Below are 22,438 nucleotides of genomic sequence, written 5' to 3'. Positions count from 1 at the left end.
AATAGCTAATATACTTTCATACTTTGACCGATAATAGCAGCACACTTTGAATTATCAGAAAGAACATCCTTCAACTTTTGATCAATCATAGAAACCGACCATGAGATAAATTACTTTGTATAAGTGTGAGAATAAGTTGCTATAATGGACAATTATGCCAACGATTTTCTGTAGTGCAAAAATGAAAATGAAATAAATGTTTAGTGCTAGACTGTCAGTGCATACTTACAAAGCTAAATGATTTGAGGATAAAATGTCAATTCGATGGAAGTCCAAAGGGTCTTTGTAGCTTTTCTTATTTGACTATCAATGAAAATGAAAGAAATTCTTATAGCCATCCTCACGTTGTGTAACTTAAAATGAACCTACCTTACTGCAGTTTATATAAATTAGAAGAACATCATGTCTACAGGAGCAGAAAAATGGATGGTAGTCCATGATGTATCAAGAAGTGATGGTTTAAGCGCAATCATACCGGCCTTTGAAAGCTTACAGATTAGATCAGGTGATGAGCTGACACTCCTTGGAGTTATTCACCAGCTTAGTCCTGGTACGTAACCTATCTTCACCGTTACAACAAATATAACGATCTCAATATCTGAAAGCGCAAATGCATATACACATGTATCTGCAGAAAGCGAAAAGCAATTTACTAAAAAATCTGATCTAACTTGTGTGTAGTGAAAAGTAAAAGCATGATGGATGACAGTGGATCACACACCAAAAGTAAGGATGATGAACAGATGAGAAAGGAGGAGTACCTTAAACGATCAGAAGTAATAGAATTGTCTATGATTTGTGCAAATAAAAAGGTTTGAATATTAAGCAAATCCAGACTTAAATAAGTTCATGCTTTTTACTTTTTTAGTTTAGACCCATGACTTGATTTATTATTGTTAAATCTGAATGTTGTCCACAAAATGTGCTTTCCAGATAATGTTCCTGGTTGATGTGCAAGCTGCATCTTCTCCTAAAACGGTGGTTGTACAAGCTGCAAAGAGTTTAATGGCAACATGGGTAGTACTCGACAGGTACGTTGAAAGTGAAAATATAACATCATTATAGGCATTTCTATCAAATTTATTGTGTACATGACTCTTCAATGTTCACATATCTATTTATAACCTTAGCATAGACTTTGTTTCTTACTACTACACTACTTATGTTGCATACATTTCACTCTATATTTTATGTTACATTAGTCTTGTTAGATTATTCAGGCACATGAAGAAAGACAAGAAATACTATATGGATAAGCTTGAATGCGGCATACTAAGAATGAAAAGCAATAACAAAATCGGAAGGCTGAGAGGACCAATAGTAGAGGACAAGAAGCCAAAACTGGGGAGAAGGACTACAAGCAGTGAGCATGTCTCATATGGCGAAATGATACCAGTTATGTCAAACCAAGCACTTTCCAAAAAGAGTGAGTAATTACTTGTAATATGTTTCGAATGCACAATCTATCTTTGTTGTATGGATTAAGCACAAAATGGGCAGGTCAGCCGGGTTGGGTAATGGGTTGCGTCACAAATCTAGGGAGTGTAAAAACATATTGGGTCGGGTTAGGTTGTACAACTTCTACCCGTTCGACTTGTTTTGCAGATTTAAAATTATTATTTTAGTTAAATTTTTCAACTTTACTTCTTTGACATGATGGTAATTATTCCTTTTCTATCTTTATTTCTTCTCCAGAAACAAGTGGTCAAAAGGCAACAAACTTGCTTAAACAAGAAGGTAGCAACAGAGGTGGTACATCTTCATGGGATAAACCGCAGGTTTCATCTTCCTTCTCATCTACAGACCAGAAATCCTCATCTCCATCGATAGCTTCCACCTCAAGCTTCACAATTTCTGAAGTTTCAAGCTCTACAGATGGAAGAAACTTTTCTGCAATGCATATTGATCAGGAAGGAAATGACTCTAAAAACAAACAACCTTCAAATTTTACTCCCAAGAGTAAAGATTGGTGCAAGGTCGAATCATTTGATGATCAAACAGAAGGGTGTCAAGAAGAAGAGGAATTCAAATATTCCATCTGTTCGGTTTGCCAGAACAAACGTCCTAGTATTCGGTTAAAGAGAGACTTCAGTTATACCGATCTGGAACAAGCTACTAATGGTTTCTCTCAGAAGCACTTTCTATCAGAAGGCGGATTCGGTTCAGTGTATAAAGGAGAACTAAAATGTGGATTACAAGTTGCTGTCAAACAACATAAAGATGCCAGTTCTCAAGGCGAGAAAGAGTTCAAGTCTGAAGTTAATGTACTTAGCAAAGCCCGACACCCAAATTTGGTTGTGTTGTTAGGATCATGCTCAGAAGGAACACACAGACTGCTTGTTTATGAGTTTGTCTGCAATGGTTCTTTGGATGAACACTTATCAAGTAAGATGAAATAGATAAGATACAAACCGAGTACATTCTTACTGATAAAACTATTTTCTATGCAGGCCATGAACTCACCTGGGACAAGAGAATAAAAATTGCACTTGGTGCTGCTAGAGGCTTAAATTATCTTCATAAAATAAACATCATACACAGAGATATGAGGCCAAATAACATTCTTGTAACACATGACTATGAACCTCTGGTAACGTTCTAAAACCTTGACAGCATTTCACAAAGGGAAATAAGAATGCACTTCAACATATAAGTGCCTAAATACTGTTTAAGACGATTTGCATGTCTTAAAAGTGAGTGTGGTCCATGAGATAAACGCTTTATATAATAGTACGGATAAGAAACTCGTGTACTGGTTGGGGGGTACTTGCTAACCTCGGTAGATTATATAAACTTATAACATAGGCCATTCAATGTTGATTTTGAAAGTTTCCTTAGACGTGCGATTTTATCTTCACAACCTGTTTGGTGATTGGAACTAACCTCATTTGAATGCATATCAGCTAGGTGACTTTGGTCTAGCAAGAACAGACTGTGTTGATACTGATGAGACTGGTGTGGTTGGGACCCTTGGATATGTAGCACCAGAGTATGCAGAATGTGGAAAGGTGTCAACTAAGACAGATGTTTACTCTTTTGGCGTGGTACTATTACAGCTGATCACTGGATGTAGGACAAGAGAGAAGAAATTTGATGGAAAAACACTAGTAGAATGGGTAAGGCATTGGCTTTTAAATTTATCACATTTTCGGTTTCTCTTAGTTATGCAGTACAAGAACTAGTATTATGCATAATTGTAAACATGAAATGCACAATTCAAGCAGTCAAAAAAACTGACAAAAGCAAAATGCCATTTAAAGATAAGTCTCATTGTCAATAATATTGCTAGTTCTATAACCTATAAAGATCCCTGATACAAGGTTTTCATGCAGGCAAGACCACTTCTTGAAGAAAGAGTTTTCCCCGATTTAATCGATGAAAAGATTCTTGATGATGTCCATGTCTTCCAGCTTTATCTCATGGTAAAACTAGTAGATAATTGTCTCAAGAAAGATCCTGCCCAACGAGAGACCATGGAAGACGTAAGTATAGTATTTGTGTTTGATAGAATTTCAGAAAAAAATCTTACTGATAAGGAGATGTCTGTATGTAAATATAGAACCAACGCAATGTGATAAAACTGGAGACATTTATTAAAAACAATCCCGGTTGATACTAAAACAAACAACTATTGCTGTAGAACAAAAGTAACCCATGCTTCATTTTCATATTGGGCACGCAGGTGGTGCTGGATTTAGAATGCATTCAGAAAGGAACTACAAGGTACAGAGAACTAAAGCAATGCTAAACGGATGGAAAGAACATATATTTCTTACCCACATACAACTACTACGCAGGATGTCGAAATTGTATATGCTTCATGTCAAATATTCACAAATATGACATTCATGCTCTGACTCTCTGTATCAACAGGATGTCTAATGTATTTGAACATACCCATGTTTGTTTTACTAGTTCTTAAAAAGGTCTAATATGCTAGTTTACTTGAATATCATGAACAAAGTTTATGACAGTTAGTCATTTATGGATAGATTCATCAATTAGGTTTATTAAATGAAAACGTGATGAACTTTAACAATTTTGTTACCAAACTTCAATTTTGTCACATAAGTTTCAAGCTATTCCTTCTAGCTGTCTGACGATCAGAACATAAACAAGTGAACTTGCTTCTCCAAAGTTCTTATAAAACAACTTTTAATCAAAACTACGGTAAACAGAGGGGCAGATAAGTGTCACTAACGTGCGATGTTTAGGTAGGGGGTGCCAGTGGTCAGTGGCGGAGCCAGGATTTTAGGTCGGGGGTGCCAATTTTTTTTTTTATCAAACACGAATGCCAAAATACTTAATAATAGATCAATCTTCTTTTGCTTTGTCGTTATGGTTGTACAAATTTTACAAACCACAAAATATTAGTAATCTAATATGAGTTAGATGGTTTTAATGTTTCATAGTCTCATAAATATCAATCTATTTTAAATGAACTGACTGGGAGTTATAAAGCACCAAACTTCGACCACAAGTTATATTTCACAATTCACAACCATCATTAGTTAAATTATGATAATAACCTATTAAAGATGTCACTACATTTCTAAACAATCATTACAACATCAACACAAGTAATAAAATAAAAAAATAAGAAAATTTGAGATATACCAATAAAATGATTGTTGAATGTTTATTGGCAAGAAACACTGCCAAACCCAATTCCCTGAAAAAATGGTTGTTTGATTTTTGCCTTTTGAACTTCTACTTTATTTTTTAACTAATCTATTTCAATTAGAAATCCTCAATTTATTTAGGAGTGATTATGTGCTAGCGGGCTTTAAAGTGAGCCAATAGTTAATTATGGTGGGCCGATAATCAACAAAACTATTAGCTAAACCCCAATTTTAAATTATCTATGTATTTGCATTGCCCAATATGCAGGGGCTGTTAGGAAAAAAAAAAAAAAAAAACATAATCCATATCAAAAGAAAAAAAATACGGAGTAGTTAAACTGGTTCATTGAGAAGAATCCCAAAATGGGCCATAAATTAAACAAATGGGCCTAAAGAATAAACCATATAAAAAAAGAAACCCACAAAGCAGAGGGCCTTATCAATAAGTATATACAACGGGTTAGGGTTTTACACACCATCCACATAGCAACCCTAACGCGCACACACATAAACCCTGATTCTCTTTCTTTCCCTCACAAACCCCCATCTGCCACAAGAAAGGTACTAAAACCCTAATCCTCTTTCTTTCACTTTCTCTCTGATCTTTTTCATTTGATTCACGCCATTATTGTTCTACAGGAGTAGCTTTTTACCTTCAGCAGTGAATCAAGAAAAATGATAGTTCTATTTGAAACCCCTGCTGGTTTTGCCCTTTTTAAAGTCTTGGATGAAGGAAAGCTTTCCAAAGTTGATGTAAGTATCTGTATCTATACATGCATAGTGTATGTAGATATCTTATTTGTATTTTTCTTGATTTTGTATTTTTTTTTCTTTAACAGGACTTGTACAAGGAGTTCACATCTGCTGATACTGCTAGAAAGGTATTTTCTTTTTTTCAACATTATTGATGCTTAAATTTTTATTTTTTATGTTTAATTATTAGCTTTTATAATAAGTGAGATAGTAATTTTTTTAAAATTTATGTTGCTATTTGTTATGTATATCTAACATGCAAACATCATATGGTAGTTTTATCTCATTAATTTAAGTTTGAGTTTATGTAGAAATATCAGTATGTACTTGATATATTATGATTTAGTAGCTTAAGTTATGATATTTTAGAATAGGGCAATCTTGATCTTTTAAGGTGGAACAAGATTGTAAAAGTTTTCGGCTTTTTTATAGTTTTTCATGTACTGAACACTTAAGAGCTTATTTAACAACAGATTGTAAAGCTTAAAGCTTTTTCCAAGTTTGAGAACACATCTGAAGCACTAGCAGCAGCCACTTTGTTGATTGATAGCAAGCCTACTAAAGGTTTACGCAAGTTTTTGCGTGCTCATTGTGAGGGTGAGACATTGGCTGTTGCTGACTCTAAACTCGGAAATGCCATCAAGGAAAAGCTAGTAAGTTGTGATTTTGGTTTGTAGTTTTGTCGTTTGGTTTTGGTATATATTTGGACTTGGTTTTTAAGCAAAATATTGTTGCAGCAAATCGATTGTATCCACAACCAAGCTGTTATGGAACTTATGAGGGGAGTGAGAAGTCAATTGACAGAGCTCATAACTGGTTTAGGTGCACAAGATCTAGCCCCCATGAGCTTGGGTTTGTCTCATAGCTTGTCTAGATACAAGCTAAAGTTCAGTCCAGATAAGGTAAGTTTTTGTTATCCGTTAGTATTGTAATGCTTATCTTAATAATAATAGGGTGATACTGAAAACAACTTTGTATCATATATATGATCATGCCAGGTTGATACTATGATCATTCAAGCTATTGGTTTGTTAGATGACCTTGATAAAGAGCTCAATACTTATGCAATGAGAGTACGGGAATGGTATGGGTGGCATTTTCCTGAGCTTGCTAAGATTGTGCAAGACAATATTCTTTATGCTAAGGCAGTTAAGCTCATGGGTTACCGAACAAATGCTGCAAAACTTGATTTCTCTGAGGTATATTTATACTTAAAGTTTGCCATTTTTTGGTTGTTGGCATTGAACATATTCCTAGTTTATCTTAGATAAATTTTCGACTGTCTACAGATACTGACAGAAGAGGTTGAGGCTGAACTTAAAGAGGCGGCTGTAATTTCTATGGGAACGGAAGTCAGTGACCTTGATTTGACCAACATCAAAGACCTATGTGATCAAGTATTGTCTTTGTCAGAATACAGAGCACAGCTGTATGATTATTTAAAAAGCAGGATGAATACGATTGCCCCAAATCTCACTGCTATCGTTGGAGAACTTGTTGGTGCTCGTCTAATTGCCCACGGTGGTAGCTTGTTGAATCTTGCTAAACAGCCTGGGAGTACAGTTCAGATTCTTGGTGCTGAGAAAGCACTCTTTAGGGCTTTGAAGACAAAGCATGCAACCCCTAAATACGGGCTTATTTATCATGCTAGTTTGATCGGGCAAGCTGCACCCAAACATAAAGGGAAGATTTCACGTTCTCTTGCCGCGAAGACTGCATTAGCAATTCGATATGATGCTCTTGGAGACACCCAAGACAATTCTATGGGAATGGAAAACCGTCTCAAGGTATCATGGACATTCAATTTAATAAGATATCTTGTATATCATGTATGCATAGCTTAACCTTTTCATATCATATAATTATTTCAGCTTGAAGCGAGATTAAGAAATCTTGAAGGCCGTGAACTTGGTCGTTCAGCTGGATCAACCAAGGGCAAACCAAAGATTGAAGCTTACAACAAGGATTTCAAGAAAGGAGATGGAGCAATGATTACTCCTGCCAAGGTAATTTATCATTACCTTCATCATCAATTTACTTATTAGTTTCTCTATTCCTTCAAACTAGAGTTGTCAAAAGATAGGTGGTCTGGTGAATTTAGTTAGATGGGTTCAGGTCAAACAGGCCAGGTCAGGATTTGTTGACAAGGATTTCTTTTTGTCTATTATTTCAGAAAGGATTAATGTGGATTAATTTAATCTATATATATTATATATATATATATATATGTGAATAAAGTTAATTAGTATGTTGATTTCTACTGAATTGTAACTTTGGGTAAATTTCCAACTCCACTTTATGCATCTGCCGCTTAACTAGTATGTTGATTTCTACTGAATTGATATTGCTTTACTTTACAGACTTACAATGTAGCAGCAGATTCTGTTCTAGGACGGATAGAAGCAGAGGCTGACAAGGACGAGGAGATGACGGCTGTAGCACCAGTTGATGAGGGAAAGAAGGATAAAAAGAAGAAAAAGAAGGATGATACTGTTGATGAAGAAGCTGCAGATGAAGATGCTAGCAAGAAGAAAGTCAAAAAGAAAAAGAAGCGTGCGACAGAGGAAGAAGCTGCTGAAGCGCCGGTTGAAGAGGAGAATGTCGAGAAGAAAAAGAAAAAGAAGAGAAAGCATGCCGAAGATGAGGCCGAAGCTGAAAAATCAAACAAGAAGAAAGATAAAAAGAAGAAGAAAACCGACGAGTAATATGTATGGTTTAATAGAAATATTTAAAAATTTTGGGTGTTTTGCGAACAGGTATGAGGTTATTACCCCTATTGTAGTAGGGTTTATTTTGGCATTTCTGAATGGTAGTAGCAGCAGCGGATGGACTAATTATTCCATATGTATTAGTAGTTTTTTAGAATATGCTTTTATTTCTTTACTTGGTGTTGATATGTTGCCATAATGTTTAAAATTATGGTTTATGGAAAAAAAAATCGGTTTTTACCATCAGGAATATTTTGTTGAGTTGGAAGTTAAATGTGAATTTTTACCATATGGAATATTCGTTGAGAAAGTTGTTAAGTGCTTGTTCCAACCCATCTTCAAATTGGTGTGTACCAATAATGTATAATTTTGGAAAAAGTATTACAAAGTACATAACTCGTATAGGTGACATACATGTGCAGGAAAGAATTACTTAGGAAAGGAAAGAATTACTTAGGAAAGTGGTGCCGCCAGGGAGGGAAGGATAGAATTACTTAGGAAAGTGGTGCCGCCAATAATAAAATCAACTCTCTTACAAAGTACTCCTAAGTAATTATTTCCTTCCCATCCTCGCCTGGGAGGGAAGGAAAGAATTACTTAGGAAAGTGGTGCGTCGAATGCATTTTTTTTTTTTGTTTACTTTTTTCAGTTTAGATGTATGGAGTGGTAAAGATGGGATAAACGAGTCTTGGAAAATGGAGTGATGGGTGACTGATCATTGGAGTCAGAAATAGAGAGTTGATTCGTTGAGTGTCACACAATAAACTTTTTTTTTAAGATGTGGATCATTTGTTTGCAACATGAGATCTCGTTTTAATCGGGTCAGCGCTAGAGAGTCCCTTACCCTCAATACCTAGTAGGAGGAGAAACCCCAACTAAACCGTCAAATGCACTATATTTAATTGAAATAAAACTTTGTCCCTCCGCATGACTCAATTCTGATTCACTGGAGGACTTTATTTGTGAAATTCCTTGAAATGTCTTTCCCGTGTCTCGAAGTTGAGACCTTCAACTAAACCTTTAAATTTAACAACTTTTGGTAAAATTTTTAAAGGTCACATGACATGTTTTTATTGGTCTTTTACCTGCCAAAATTTGCTAGTTTTTTAGCAAGTTGACATTACACCTTCGCCCATGAGATATCAAAAATAATGCACAAATAAAAAAAATTTACTTTATTTCTTTAGAGTTAATTACAAATTTCGTTATTGTGGTTTGTCATAAATTACAAGTTTTATTGTTACATTTCATAAGTTAAGGTTTTAGTATCTGATTTAGTGATTTTGAAGTAATATCAACAATTCTGGTCCAAAAGCATTAACTTTTTGACCAAAGTTGTTGATTTTTGGACGAAAAGTATGAACGGAGATTAAAATATCGGAGATCAAAATCATATTTTTTGAAAAGTAAGGATCTAACCTTTAATAATTAATAAAACACAGTTGATTTGTGTAATTAACTCTTTATTTTATTTTAACCGAAATTTATATAATTGATGTTTACTTGAAAAAAACCGAAGTTAGTGTGGGGCAAATATAAACACAGCCGCCAATTTGTTGTTAGAAGACGGTGGTTTATAGGGAAGTGTTCATTTGGCCATGCGTACAACCGCAAGGAGTGTTCACCACCGTGCATTATGGGAGTGTCACGCGTAGGTCAGAGGAGGGTCCTGTTTCCTGGTGAGTATAAAGCGATTGTACAATATATGTAAATTCCTCGTGCCAATATAGCATTAGTTTTTCGCTGCAATCGAGTTATGATTTTCACGTTGGTGCTCAATCAATATCAACATAACATAAGGTGAAATAAGATCACAAGACTAAGGTTATATAAGTCCATCAATAATTTGTATACTGATCACAAGAGAGAAAACTTGAATATATAATGTGTAATAAAACTTCAACATAATGAGAAAATAAGATTTGTTGCCTTTCATATATAATGTGCATTAAGACATCAACATAATGCGTTAACTATTTATATACCAAAAACAGTAAATTGGTTCAGCCACCATTTTCCAAAGGTTCTGATTTCGGTTCAAGTGACAGACAATCAATTTCTAATGTCAGGGAGTCTACTTTTGCAGGTCATATCTATTTAAAACCAAAATGGATATGTAGATAAGTGGATGTGGAGAATGACAGAATGTAATATGCATATATAGCTCATAGGTCACAATCTAGAAAAGGATAATATATTTTGATGTTCATTATAATAACAGTATGTAGACGATACAAAATAACCTATACATTGAAACTAAGACTTCGGATCCTCACCAAACTAGAGCTCTCATGTATGCAATGCTTCTGGATCATATGCGTCGAAGAGAGGCAAGTCTCTTTTCAAGATCATCAACATCATTCGACACAGAACTGCAAATTTCATAAATACAAAAATCACTTATTGTGGTCTGGTTTTGCAAGGGCTGGACTAATATTGGTTACTCGGGTGCTTTCATTCATTTTTACACAATGTTTGGTTGTGTGGAAATGAAGTGTCAAATACAGTTTCAGTTTCAACAGATCAAAAAATTTAGTGACTTTCATGTAGCAAACTCTTGCGCACTAGAGTGCTTTTTTCGCCTTTTCAGTCGATCATAATTTTTTCTATATTTATTAAGTTGTTCTTCGTGCATTATTGCAAGTAAAGGTGGATATGGTAAGTGTTATTGACTTCCCTTATAGCTAATAGTTGGCATACCTGGGAGCAGCGTTTTCAACTTTCTTGGGTCCAAGTCGACCTTTTGGCGCTGAAGATAACTGTAATATAAAGAAGTTAGTTAAAAAGCTGTCTCGGCACTCAAAAACCCCAAAAAAGCAAGCTTAGGGGCTGGGAGGAAATTTCTTTATCTTATACATAATCACGTAGTGTCTCTACTTCTAACAGTAAAATAACACGTCATATAAAAACCAACCTGTGATGCAACGCCTACGCCAATCTCGTCAAGCACCTACAAGTGGACCCAATTGTTAGGTTTTTTTATCCTATGATGATTATTAAAAACTGAAAACAGAGTGCATTATGTCTACCTGGTTTGTAAGCTCCTCGGTTTCCTCTTCAGCCTCGTCTTTGTCTAAAGTTTCATCAATGGACTCGGACATCATCTCAATCTGCAAATAAGTAAACACTAAGTTGCAAATTATGTTGTTTGAAGTTGCACAAAATCAGATATAAACCAGATCTTCAAGTGTTTAGCAATTTCTGGATATATAATAAACTAATGGATGAAAGAACCAAGAGACATTTTGTGACAAAAGTAAGGAGTTGTTTATTAAATCGAACTATAAATCTCTCTTGTTAGGTGTTTTATTGCCACTTCAAGTTGCAATACCAGATATCCAGTTTCAAAATGTAAACGCAGATATCTAATAAACTTACCGTCATATCCAGCTGAGCAGACTCCTTCTGGAAGCTTTTAATTACTTTAATCTGTTTAGCAGGGGCCATTTCCTGGAAACAAAGTTAAAGATCATTTCCAAAAACATGGATAAAAATAACACATTTTTGAAAATATAAGATTCAAGGAGGATTCCTGGTCCTGGTGGTCAACTAACATCATCTTAGCAAGGGGTTAGGAAGGTAAGATGGGTTAACAAGTTAAAAACAGGTCATATTCTAAACCTGTGAATAAAACAAATTAGGAGGTTCTATGCTTTAAAAATAGACCTAGGTGGGTGACTTTCAACCATTTAGGCGGTTCCAAACAAAACCAAATTCGATCTATATTTGGTTTGCATGACATACTCAGCTTGCTTAAATTATGCCAGCTATAAAATAAATGGGGTAACTTTTACCTGTTTATGTGTGAAGATGGAACAATTAGGACAAACATGTAAAGTTGAAAATCATTACAAAGAGCTTCAACCGTTTAATGATTGCCCGAATTAATTACTTGCATTAGTCTATCAAAAAACCTGGATCATCATTTAACAATACTGATTTACCATAATTAAATTTATATAAAAACCATTTATGACATTCAAAAACTAGTAATAAAATGAAGTGTTAATGGGTCAACCAACCACGCATGTCGATTGTTGACCCATCCTCAATGTTAGCCTTTTTGACCTGTTACCAATTGTCACAAACCATCCCATTTTGTCACATATTGTGTTAACAATATCAAATTCCAAAAAAGAGAAAGAATTGGAAAGTCAACTGAACACAAACCAACTTGACCCGCTATCTAACCCGCCCATTTTGCCACCTACATAGCTATCGAACCTGCCCATTTTGCCACCTATAAGCTACTTTGTTGTGGCTAAATCTCAAGCACTGAGTTACTAATTGTACCTTGTTCATAGCAACCATTGCCTTTGTTGCACCCTTCATTCCAGTAGAAATCGAAGTGTTCGCATACAGAGTCTGCCAAAGAAAACACAGCAGGGTAAATCTAGCAACCATATATGAATCCATGGAGTAATTGTTTTCATGGATGTTGAAAAATGAACATGGAATCATTAATGATATATAGAGACATCAATGTAATTTAGATCTTTTCTGGTAGTAACTTAGATCTTTTCTGTTGCTTGATATTGAATAGTCAGAATTTATCAGTTGACTGGTTATAAAACATCCTGTTTAAAGGTGTAAAATAATCAGTTGTTTAATATCTGGCAATTTCTATTTGATAACCAAATGATACATTTTTGTGGCAAAACTGAAAAACGTACTGTATAATAGGAGGAATTTGATTATGAAAAACGTCTATTCAAGTCACAATTATCAGTTATTAAGGTAATAAGAGTTGAATAACCAAGTCTCTCAAATTTAGTTAGGAGAACTTGTTCATTAGAACATAAAAAACGAGTATTGCAAACTTGAAAAAGGGCATGATGTTTTAAACACAAATCTCAACACTCTTAAGTTTAAAATATAATACAGTGTAAGTTTATAACATTGGTGATGATTATGTTGGCAAACGTCCCAACAGATTATGTATTCATACACACCTGTGTATGAGTTGCTACGCCTCTGATCTGTGCACGGCTCCCCTGCAAATTTGTTATTTGTTGTCGAAGGCGCACAAGCTGGCGAGCTAATATCTTGGTGGCAGCCTGATTTAACAAAACGAATTTCAAGTATTATGTATAGACCTTGTTCAGTCACTAGAAGTTATTGTTATAACAATTAATTGTAAAATAAGCAAAAACCTCATAGAATTTGGAAACATCAATCCTTTGTGCGAATATATGCATATGTGTACATGTAAATATACAGACCTGCTAGATCTAATAAATGGACTAACCTCGTTTCCAGTCTTGGCTGTTTTTTTAATTTCAGCCACTAATTTCCTCTCCTGAAAATCAAATTTATGTTGTGAACTCATTAAAGATGAAAGAAAATCAGAAGCACAATAGTATAAACCCGGATATTATAACACACCTCCATCTGTAAGGATGCTATTTCACGTTCAATACCTGCATTGCACCACATCAAAGCTTAAGCAAGAGAGAAATTATTTTACATTTGAAAATTTAATATTATGTTAGACCCTGTACCAATAAACATTGTAATAAAAAATGGTCACAGTAGAGTGATATTTAAGGTAAATTAACTACATTTTGTACACCTATAAACATACTATTATTCGTAATTTCAAACCAAATGTAGTAACTACATTGATTTACTGACAGAAATTGATCCTATCTATAAAATCTTGATTAGAAATTTCAGAACCCCCAAAAGGCCAACGCCAGACCGACCGCCCCCCATGCCCATCAAGTTATATAACAACGCTTCGATAATAGAAGAATTAGACTTTTGTCAAGACAAACAAATAGAAGAAACCAAAGTTTACCCCGTGTGGCGACAGCCATATCTCTTTTGCTCTCCCTCAACGCATCTGTAGGTTAATACAAAAAGAATAAATCCACCGACTAAAATGTAAAATTACCACTCACAAAAAAATCCGACATCCACAATTCTACACTTACCATTCACTAATTCCAAACATTTAAAAGAATGTTCAATTAGGGTTTCAAAAATTTTGAAGAGAAATTGAGCAAAATGTATACTCACTTAAAACCATTTATGAAAGAGAAAAAAAAATGGCCACTATGGATGAACTACTTTACTGTCTAAAAAACACAAATCAAGACAATCTTGAATTGGATAAAATGTATATATCTTAACAATCAATTGAATTGTTTCAAAATAATAATCAACTACTACAAACATATATATGATAAATAATATTAAAATATATATATATATATATATATATATGGAAAGGAAAGGTCCTGTAAGTATTTATGATAAAATTGGGTCACAAAAAAAGAAAGTGTTGAATTTTTAATAGCAAATAAATTTGGAAACAAAGGTTTGAACTTTAAACACTCAGAATAACAACATCAGCATACTACCATACACTAATTACCAATTAATTAGTGTGCATTTAGGAAGAGAAAATAAACAAGAAAAAGGTGGAACCTTTGGGTGTTGTTTTCTTCTTGAAGAGGTTTATGGCTTTCATGATGTCTGTCTGTCGTCAGCAAACAGATCTGGGAACTACTGGTATGTGTGTTTGTGTTTTTTTACACTTTCTTGTTTTTTTTTTCCAGATATTTAAAAAAGAAAAATGTTTATGGAAAGTGGTGGACTACTTACTTTAACAGGGTCGGCAAGGACAAGGAGTGTACATATAGCCGTTATAGTAGTGTCAAGTTACTATAATGCCCTCATCTTTTTTTTTTTTCGTTTGTGGTCACCTTTTCTCATTATTCATGGCCCCTGTTGTTTATTCTTTTTGAAATGCTAACATTTTGTTTTGTTACTTGTTAGGGCAGACCCATGACTTAAGCGGAATTTGGAGTTATTTGTTACCTTTTCAATTCAGAACGCCCATAACTCGTTTTTAGGGGCGTCCTGAAGTGATAAAATGAGTATTGCGTTTCAATTTAAATGCCCATTAGCAAATACGGACTAACATGCAATTTTATCTTTTTTTAAATAGTTTTTTAATATGCCACCTTATTAACAAGTTTTTTATTAATAATAAAAATGACCTTTAAAACATAACCTCTGACTTCAACTAAAGGTTGTAAAACTCCTTGATCCATATGTCACATGTTGTTATACGCTTTATAGAGAGGCTTATGATTAAAGTTTCACTCTAGATAGTCTAAGTATATAAACACCTTAACATGTTAAAATGATCTGAAACTTACTCTAAACTACTAATTTAGTGGCAATGGTACCTTAATGCCAAACATAACAACAACAAAAATTATTACATAAAATATCTTAAACTTTATTTTGTTAGTTATAAAGATTTAAAGAATTTAAGGTTTAAATGTAAAATAATCTTAAGTTAAAAAAGAAAAAAGAAAAAAACAAATAGACTCACATGGCTACACCCACTCATATTAGCTTTCTTCAACCTCATTCCTTTTCATATTCCAAATCTCCATTTTACAACAAAAATCGCATTATACTAAAACAAGCTAATGCACTAACAACAAAAAACTAGAAACTCTCCAATGGTTAAAAATAATTCATGGAAACAATAAATACTTTTCAACGTCTATTTCCCTCTTTTGGCTTCAATAGTCGAATGCATACTGATTTCCTCTACCCAAACAAACAAATAGTCGAATTGTTCAATTTGGTTTGTTTTGGGTTGGTTTAACCGGATTTGGTTGTTAAAATTCAATCTGTTTATGTCTTACATGTGAATGAAGTTATTCATATACGATATAATGCTTAATTTTAAAGTCCTCAAAATTTCTATAAAATGAAAAAAGGTTGTTATTATATATACACAATGATAATCATAATGATTATAATACAATTATCTCACCTAAAAAAAATGCAATTTTAGTATTGCAACTTCGCATGACTCTTCGATATATAATACATGATAGAGGATTTTGATTTTTTTTAAATTTTGATATGTTTTAAAGTTAAAATTTGAAAGGTTCAAAATATTCCTCTTACATATTACACTTTTATTCTCATTCTCTAAATACTTAAAAGGGGTTAACAACTATGATTTTATAACCAGCCTACTTTCAGAAGTTTGTGAGAAATGATGATTTTGTATTTACACATGTGATTTTCATGGGGGAAGTTTGTGAGAGGGAAACATAGAAGATCCATGCTTTTAGCAGCATATTGGTTTTTCTCATAGTTAAAATACCTCATTACTAAAACAAACTCTACACACATCTCGCCGTGACCACCATTGCCACCACCAGTCAGTCATACACATCTCGATGCTACCACTATCATTATGGGTTTTGATAACATGCTAATATAAATAAACTTGGATCAATAAAACTAAAAGGCCATGGCATAATTGTAGTTATGCTGGGCCGTAAGTGAATAGTTCTAACTTCTAAATAATAAGTCCGGCCTAGTCAAAAATAATAAGCCCACATAAAATAAAATAACGGACATTAAATATACTTGTTTGTTTTTTTTTTTTATTATATATATGTACATAAAAATAAAAATAAAAAGTGAAGAATTAGAAATAAAAAGAAGTACTGTAGAAACTATAGAAAACCCAAAATTAGGGTTTTACTTCCAGAAAGAAAGCCTGTTCATTCATCACCGAGACCAGACCTTTTACATAATTATTATTATGTAAGTATAAGTATACATATCATTAATAATGATAATTAGTTTCCGTTGCTTTAAGTTTGATTATTATTATTTTTTATTTGATTTAGATACGCTCAATCTTCTTTTAAGCAGTATGTTTGAAGTTGCATAATTTTAGTTTTTAAATTGATTTCTGCCAAGGAAGGTCTCGAATATGTGTAAAAAATCTGCCAAAGCATGCCAACGAGGACCGCCTTCGCGATTATTTTTCGCAGAAAGGAGAAGTTACTGATGCTAAGCTTATGCGAACCAGGTACCCAGCCCACTGTCTCTTTCAGTTATATATATATATATATATGTTGAATGTTTTATTTACGTATGATGTTACGAGTCTTGTTGGGTAACAGTTTGGGGGTTGATGTTCTTTCAGTGATGGTAAGAGCAGACAGTTTGGTTTTATTGGATTTCGGAGCGATGAAGAAGCTGCCGAAGCTCTTAAGTTCTTTAATGGATCTTATATGGATACTTACAGGATTACTTGTGAGGTGTACTTTTTTTTTTCTTTCACAATTTATGTTTTTTCCGCGTCTATTTTTAGCTGCAAATTTGTCATGGGTGATCTATAACATTCTTAAATTAACAGACTTTATTGGATATATAGATTGCTCGGAAAGTGGGTGATCCAGAAATGGCACGTCCATGGAGCCGCCATACTCTTAAGAAACTACAGAAAGACAAGTCAACCGTGGAGAAAAAAGAATCCGTTAGTTTAAGTCGAAAAGGTAAAGCAGAGGTGAAGGATGATGATGCGGAGAATGAGGACCTTCAGTTCCAGGAGTTTATGCAACTCATGAAACCACGTACGAAGTCAAAGTTATGGTCGAATGATATGCTGGAAGCCCCCCAAGGAAAAGATGGTAAAAAGCAAGCTAAAGTAGACGGGGAAGGCAAAAAGAAAAAGATTTCAAAATCTGCTAAGTTAATTGAAACTGGTGATGAAGCTGATGGTGTTTCAGACGATCAAGCAGATAAGATGGAAATTAGTGCGGAACAAGAAAAAGCTGTGTCTGATATGGATTACTTTAAAAGCAGGGTAAAGAAAGATTGGTCAGACTCAGATTCTGACGATGATAATGACGATGAAGGGGATGTAGAGGAGTCAGAGAAGGATGATGAAATTACCAAGAAACACCATGACATCCTTTCTGAAATAGAAGATGAAGAGACTGCAGATTTAACTGAAAAACCTAACGAGACAGATGATGTAGATGAACCATCATCAAGTTTAGAAGATGAAGATGCTGTTCTACAAACTGGTCGTCTTTTTGTTCGTAATCTGCCATATACTGCTACGTATGTTTCGTATCTGATTAAATTTATCCACTTTTGAAATGATTGGATTGTTGTGCTGTTAAATTTAGTTGAGAATATTACCTAGTGTGTGATCCCTGCGACTTTAATTGCTTGATGATTTGAAATGAACAACAGGGAAGATGATTTGCGGGAGCACTTTAGCAAGTTTGGCAACGTATCTCAAGTCCATCTGGTGGTTGATAGAGAGACAAAGCGATCAAAGGGAATCGCTTACATTCTCTATGCACTCCCTAAATCTGCAGCCAGGTTTCTATTTATTCTTCTACCCTATAGTTTCTATTTTTAAAGTCTGCATCGCTTGTTTCATGAACATAATTGTGATTAGATGGCATGCTTATAAAGTTACAAGTTTTCAAATACCACTTGGTTTGTTTTTATCGTGTATGGGTTTTCTTTGTAACTGTAAAAAGCTGATTTGTACAGAGCTCTGGAAGATCTTGATAATTCTATTTTCCAAGGCAGACTCTTGCACATTATGCCAGCAAAGCAGAAAATTGTTCCTGTAAAAAAGGAGTAAGCATCCGTCGATTCAATTTATCGTTTTCTTAATTTAGTGAACTGTTTAAAATATTTTATTCTGTGGTGAACATCGAGTGCCTGGGGAGGAAATTTAGACCAACTAGTGTGCCCACTGCCTTTTTCAATTCCTTTAATTTGTCAAATTATATTTAATGGATCAGTGATTTGGCCGATCACTCAAAGACGTTTAAGCAACAGAGAGAAGACAAAAGGAAAAAATCTGAAATTGATGGAGATACAAGATCATGGAACACTTTATATATGAGACCAGATACAGTATGATCCTGGATTTTCATAAATTATCTTGAAGTTTAAGATTTCAAACTATATATTTTGTTGTTCATGTTTCACATCCTTTGTTTTTTTTAAAAAATTTTTTATAATAGGTTGTTGAAAATATTGCGAGGGAATTTGGTACAAGTAAAAGTGAACTACTTGACCGTGAAGCCTCAGATGTAGCTGTACGTATCGCATTGGCTGAAACTCAAGTGATAGCAAAGACAAAAAAGGCTTTAGCAAACGCTGGTGTTAACGTGACTTCCTTGGAAAATTTTGCCAGTCAAAAAACAGAGGGTGTTAAAAGAAGCAATCATGTTATACTTGTTAAAAATCTCCCCTATGGTTCTTCTGAAAGTGAACTAGCTACCATGTTTGGAAAATTTGGAAGTATTGACAAAGTTATCCTTCCTTCAACCAGAACTCTGGGTTTGGTATGTTGTTTAGGATCTATTATCTGTTCACATTTTGCTTAATGAACTATTTAAATCACTCATTAGTTAATGTTGTCAACCATCAGGTTGTTTTTCTTGAACCTGGCGAAGCTCGTGCAGCACTTAAAAATTTGGCATACAAGCGGTACAAGTAAGTTCTTGCTTATTAGCAATAGGTCTAGGAACTCATAATTATACTAGCTCTTGTCATGTGATGAATGAATATTTAAAGAAGAATAAGGAATACTATATATGTTTCACATAATGTTGCTTCTAACTGTATTCATGATGATATATTATACATCTCCTGATCTCCATCAACTACAAAAATCTATGCATATTTAGAGCTATTAAAACTTATATTCCTTTATTTAAAATCTAGAGATGCTCCATTGTATTTGGAGTGGGCACCTAGTGACATTCTTAGTGAAGATCCAAGGGGTGTAACCGAGGAAGATGAACTTCCTGCTGTGGGGCAACACGAGACAAAACGTGCATTACTAGAGCGAGAGTTGGAAGGAACTACAGAGTCTGATATTGATACTGAACGAGTTGAGGTCTGTTGTAGCCATTTGATATATAAATGAATGATCCAGGATCTATTTGTTTTTTTCAATTTCAATGTAACTTGTTGCCTTCAAAATTCTAAAATCTGCTCTTGATGATCTTATCAGTCCCGGTCGCTTTTTGTCAAGAACTTGAATTTTAAAACCAATGACGAGAGTTTGAAGAAGCATTTTGTTGAGCACGTGAAGGAAGGAAAACTCCGTAGCGTCAGGGTATATTTTTTTGGCTCTTAACAACCTACTTTGAATATATTGCTTTATATTGCTTATCTGCTTGTCTTTTTGCAGATAAAGAAACACTTGAAAAATGGGAAAAACGTCTCGATGGGTTTTGGATTTTTGGAGTTTGATTCTGTGGATACCGCTGTACATGTTTGCAAGAATCTACAGGTATGATGTATAATGTTGTATCCAGATATTTGTAGATTTGATACTAACATACTTGAATGCATCATTTCAGGGAACGGTTTTAGATGGGCATGCTCTCATATTACAATTGTGCCACGTTAAGAACAATGACAAAGTAAAAGAGAAGGTGGGCGAAGATCAAAGCTCAACAAAGTTGATTGTAAGAAATGTTGCTTTTGAGGCTACAGAGAAAGAGTTGCGGCAACTGTTCAGCCCATTTGGCCAGGTAAATGCGCTAGACAGTTTAATAGTGTGCCCCTGGTCATGCTTTACAAGTGTATTATACTAAAAATTAGAATACTGTTTGAGTAATCTGCAAATTACTAATAGCCCACCTTAAAACTTTAAAGCCTAGCAAATCGTAATATTAACTTATGAAAACATATAATAAGTGCTCAATTTTAGAACTTGAAAGGTATCAAGTGTGCTTAAGATATTAAAATAATTATGCATTGTTTGATGAAAAATGTAACATACAAGTGGTCAGTACGGAAATTTTTCAAGTAAAAACAATTAGTTCACATCCTAAAGACCAAAAAGTGTGAAGAGATCCTTAAGCACTTATTACTGTATATAATTATTGCTGCTCTATGAATGTTTGGTTGTGTGACCATTTCAAAGCATTTGACTTTGTCGACTACTTTCTTTTGTCAAATACGCTTATAGAACATTTTTATGTGTTTCCAGGTTAAGAGTTTGAGGCTTCCAACAAGGTTCGGGAAGCATAGAGGATTTGCTTTTGTGGAGTATGTAACCAAGCAAGAGACGAAGAATGCCCTCCAATCTTTATCAAACACTCATTTGTATGGTCGCCATCTGGTAATGCTTCTTCCCTTGTATTACCATTTTTTTGGAAGGCTTTTATTACAATAATCACATGGGCCCTCTGCGAGTGTGTGGCATGGAAATTTCAACATCTTAGTTGTATATAGCCATGGTTCTCACGGAATGTGTCGGCATAATTGAAGAGAAAGATTGTGTAGATTGTCTGTTGATTTATATATTACATGGGAGAAAAGGGAACTGTTTGGTGGTAGGGTTGGTTGATCAAAGCAGGGGAAGATCGTTGTTTTAAAATTGGGAGACCCCACAAAATAGCTTCGGGTAAGTAACAAGTGATTGATTTGATTTTTTGAACCATGTGCAAAGTTAACATCGCAATTTTGCTTGAAACGGATGAGTGCCTAGGACGGGGCCCAGTTCTATCTGTGAGGTCTACGTTATAAAGTCTGAACTCTACCACAGCAGGTCTGACTAACTCAATCACTTGCAGGTTCTAGAGAGAGCAAAGGAAGGAGAGAGTTTAGAAGAGCTACGGGCTCGAACTGCTGCTCAATTTGTTGACGAGAGCACAGGTTTTCAAAACCAAAGCAAACTCTCTCTAAAGAGAAAACAACTTGATATATAGGATCAACTTGGAAAAAGAGATGTCGGTGCTTACTGCCAAGAGCCTGAAATACGTGGCTCTTCAGTAAAGGTGAGTTTTGTAGGATCTTACACAGAAAATCAGTGTCAGTTTTGCTTCCATTTTTCTTTTTGTGAAATTTTTTTATTTTCTATGCTATAAGCCTGAAAGAGCATAAACAACACTATCATTGTGTGTAGCGTGTTTCTTTTTTTTTTTTTTGGATCATATCTTAAGTTATTATGAGAGTATAAATCAATGTTCTCCGTACCTTAACTTTATTAGCATTAAATCTGGTAGTTGTGTTAATTTCAGTTTGTGGCTAGTGGTTTGGATTGACAAACTAATTTATATGAAAAGTACTACGAGTATTTGATAATTAAATGAAAATCAATTTTTGTCATTAATCATTTTTGTTATCCAAGTTGATACTGTACATTTATTATGTAACATACATACATTAGAAGAAAATTTGGCAAATGAGGTCATCTCAACTGGTAGATGCATCCTTGGTTTTTTCCAGGTCTTGGGTTCGACTCTTAGGAGTGACAAGTTTGTGGATTTTTTCCTGATTCACTTGTAACGGCTTATGGTCTATATCTTGTAGTTTAGAGTACGTGCAGGGCTTTGAAATGTTTTTAAATGGTATTCTTATTATCTTCTTAATTCTTATCCTTATTGTGTATATGATACAAGTTATTTGGTTATATCAAGTCTTTGTAGTATCAAGTTTTTCCAAGTGTGTTACTTACTATAATAAAGCAAATGGATGTGAACAGTAATTTTTGTCTTTATCTGCATTTTTGGCATAAATAAAACATATATA

At 34.3% G+C, this 22,438-nt stretch overlaps 4 protein-coding genes across 4 annotated transcripts; 3 read left to right on the top strand and 1 right to left on the bottom strand.

Annotated features, from left to right (window-relative positions):
• The first annotated feature begins 402 nt into the window (after positions 1–402).
• LOC122592204 (probable serine/threonine-protein kinase PBL19) lies at positions 403–3,925 on the top strand. The gene is made up of 9 exons (XM_043764402.1): positions 403–550; positions 682–812; positions 934–1,031; positions 1,221–1,426; positions 1,696–2,385; positions 2,451–2,590; positions 2,904–3,116; positions 3,333–3,482; positions 3,683–3,925. The coding sequence occupies exons 1-9, from the start codon at positions 403–405 to the stop codon at positions 3,746–3,748; spliced, it is 1,842 nt and encodes a 613-aa protein (XP_043620337.1). The 3' UTR covers positions 3,749–3,925.
• Positions 3,926–5,087: 1,162 nt separating this feature from the next.
• Positions 5,088–8,329, top strand: LOC122593105 (probable nucleolar protein 5-2). The gene is made up of 9 exons (XM_043765460.1): positions 5,088–5,183; positions 5,262–5,375; positions 5,462–5,503; positions 5,849–6,028; positions 6,113–6,277; positions 6,374–6,574; positions 6,665–7,162; positions 7,247–7,381; positions 7,736–8,329. Exons 2-9 carry the CDS (start codon positions 5,298–5,300, stop codon positions 8,078–8,080), a joined length of 1,644 nt encoding a protein of 547 aa, XP_043621395.1. The 5' UTR covers positions 5,088–5,183; positions 5,262–5,297; the 3' UTR covers positions 8,081–8,329.
• A 1,892-nt stretch (positions 8,330–10,221) lies between these two features.
• LOC122592968 (vacuolar protein sorting-associated protein 2 homolog 2) lies at positions 10,222–14,682 on the bottom strand. Its single transcript, XM_043765302.1, has 11 exons — positions 14,516–14,682; positions 13,884–13,928; positions 13,469–13,503; positions 13,332–13,382; positions 13,036–13,140; positions 12,377–12,448; positions 11,462–11,533; positions 11,113–11,193; positions 10,998–11,033; positions 10,784–10,842; positions 10,222–10,455 (listed from the first exon to the last, which is right to left on the bottom strand). The coding sequence occupies exons 1-11, from the start codon at positions 14,556–14,558 to the stop codon at positions 10,395–10,397; spliced, it is 660 nt and encodes a 219-aa protein (XP_043621237.1). The 5' UTR covers positions 14,559–14,682; the 3' UTR covers positions 10,222–10,394.
• Positions 14,683–16,556: 1,874 nt separating this feature from the next.
• LOC122594032 (multiple RNA-binding domain-containing protein 1) lies at positions 16,557–21,904 on the top strand. Its single transcript, XM_043766510.1, has 15 exons — positions 16,557–16,672; positions 16,836–16,943; positions 17,061–17,175; positions 17,292–17,983; positions 18,119–18,250; positions 18,428–18,517; positions 18,685–18,799; positions 18,910–19,233; positions 19,320–19,384; positions 19,616–19,790; positions 19,908–20,012; positions 20,088–20,189; positions 20,260–20,433; positions 20,895–21,026; positions 21,481–21,904. Coding segments are annotated over exons 1-15 (2,466 nt in total). The 5' UTR covers positions 16,557–16,670; the 3' UTR covers positions 21,616–21,904.
• Positions 21,905–22,438: the final 534 nt, after the last annotated feature.

Source organism: Erigeron canadensis, chromosome 3 (assembly GCF_010389155.1).
Source record: "Erigeron canadensis isolate Cc75 chromosome 3, C_canadensis_v1, whole genome shotgun sequence".
Classification (NCBI taxonomy): Eukaryota; Viridiplantae; Streptophyta; class Magnoliopsida; order Asterales; family Asteraceae; genus Erigeron; species Erigeron canadensis.
Note: the sequence above shows the minus strand (reverse complement) of the source record. Positions and strands in the feature narration are given on the sequence as shown.

Bases quoted from the DNA above. Each gene is read 5' to 3' on its own strand.
- LOC122592204 (XM_043764402.1), top strand. From the start codon at position 403: ATGTCTACAGGAGCAGAAAAATGGATGGTAGTCCATGATGTATCAAGA. The intron at 551-681 runs GTACGTAACCTA...ACTTGTGTGTAG, and splicing joins TATTCACCAGCTTAGTCCTG to TGAAAAGTAAAAGCATGATG. The intron at 813-933 runs GTTTGAATATTA...TGTGCTTTCCAG, and splicing joins TGATTTGTGCAAATAAAAAG to ATAATGTTCCTGGTTGATGT.
- LOC122593105 (XM_043765460.1), top strand. From the start codon at position 5,298: ATGATAGTTCTATTTGAAACCCCTGCTGGTTTTGCCCTTTTTAAAGTC. The intron at 5,376-5,461 runs GTAAGTATCTGT...TTTCTTTAACAG, and splicing joins GAAAGCTTTCCAAAGTTGAT to GACTTGTACAAGGAGTTCAC. The intron at 5,504-5,848 runs GTATTTTCTTTT...ATTTAACAACAG, and splicing joins CTGCTGATACTGCTAGAAAG to ATTGTAAAGCTTAAAGCTTT.
- LOC122592968 (XM_043765302.1), bottom strand. From the start codon at position 14,558: ATGAAAGCCATAAACCTCTTCAAGAAGAAAACAACACCCAAAG. The intron at 12,449-13,035 runs GTGTGTATGAAT...TTTCTTTGGCAG, and splicing joins GCGTAGCAACTCATACACAG to ACTCTGTATGCGAACACTTC. The intron at 10,456-10,783 runs GTATGCCAACTA...TGAAATTTGCAG, and splicing joins GTTGAAAACGCTGCTCCCAG to TTCTGTGTCGAATGATGTTG.
- LOC122594032 (XM_043766510.1), top strand. The intron at 20,190-20,259 runs GTATGATGTATA...GCATCATTTCAG, and splicing joins ATGTTTGCAAGAATCTACAG to GGAACGGTTTTAGATGGGCA. The intron at 20,434-20,894 runs GTAAATGCGCTA...ATGTGTTTCCAG, and splicing joins TGTTCAGCCCATTTGGCCAG to GTTAAGAGTTTGAGGCTTCC.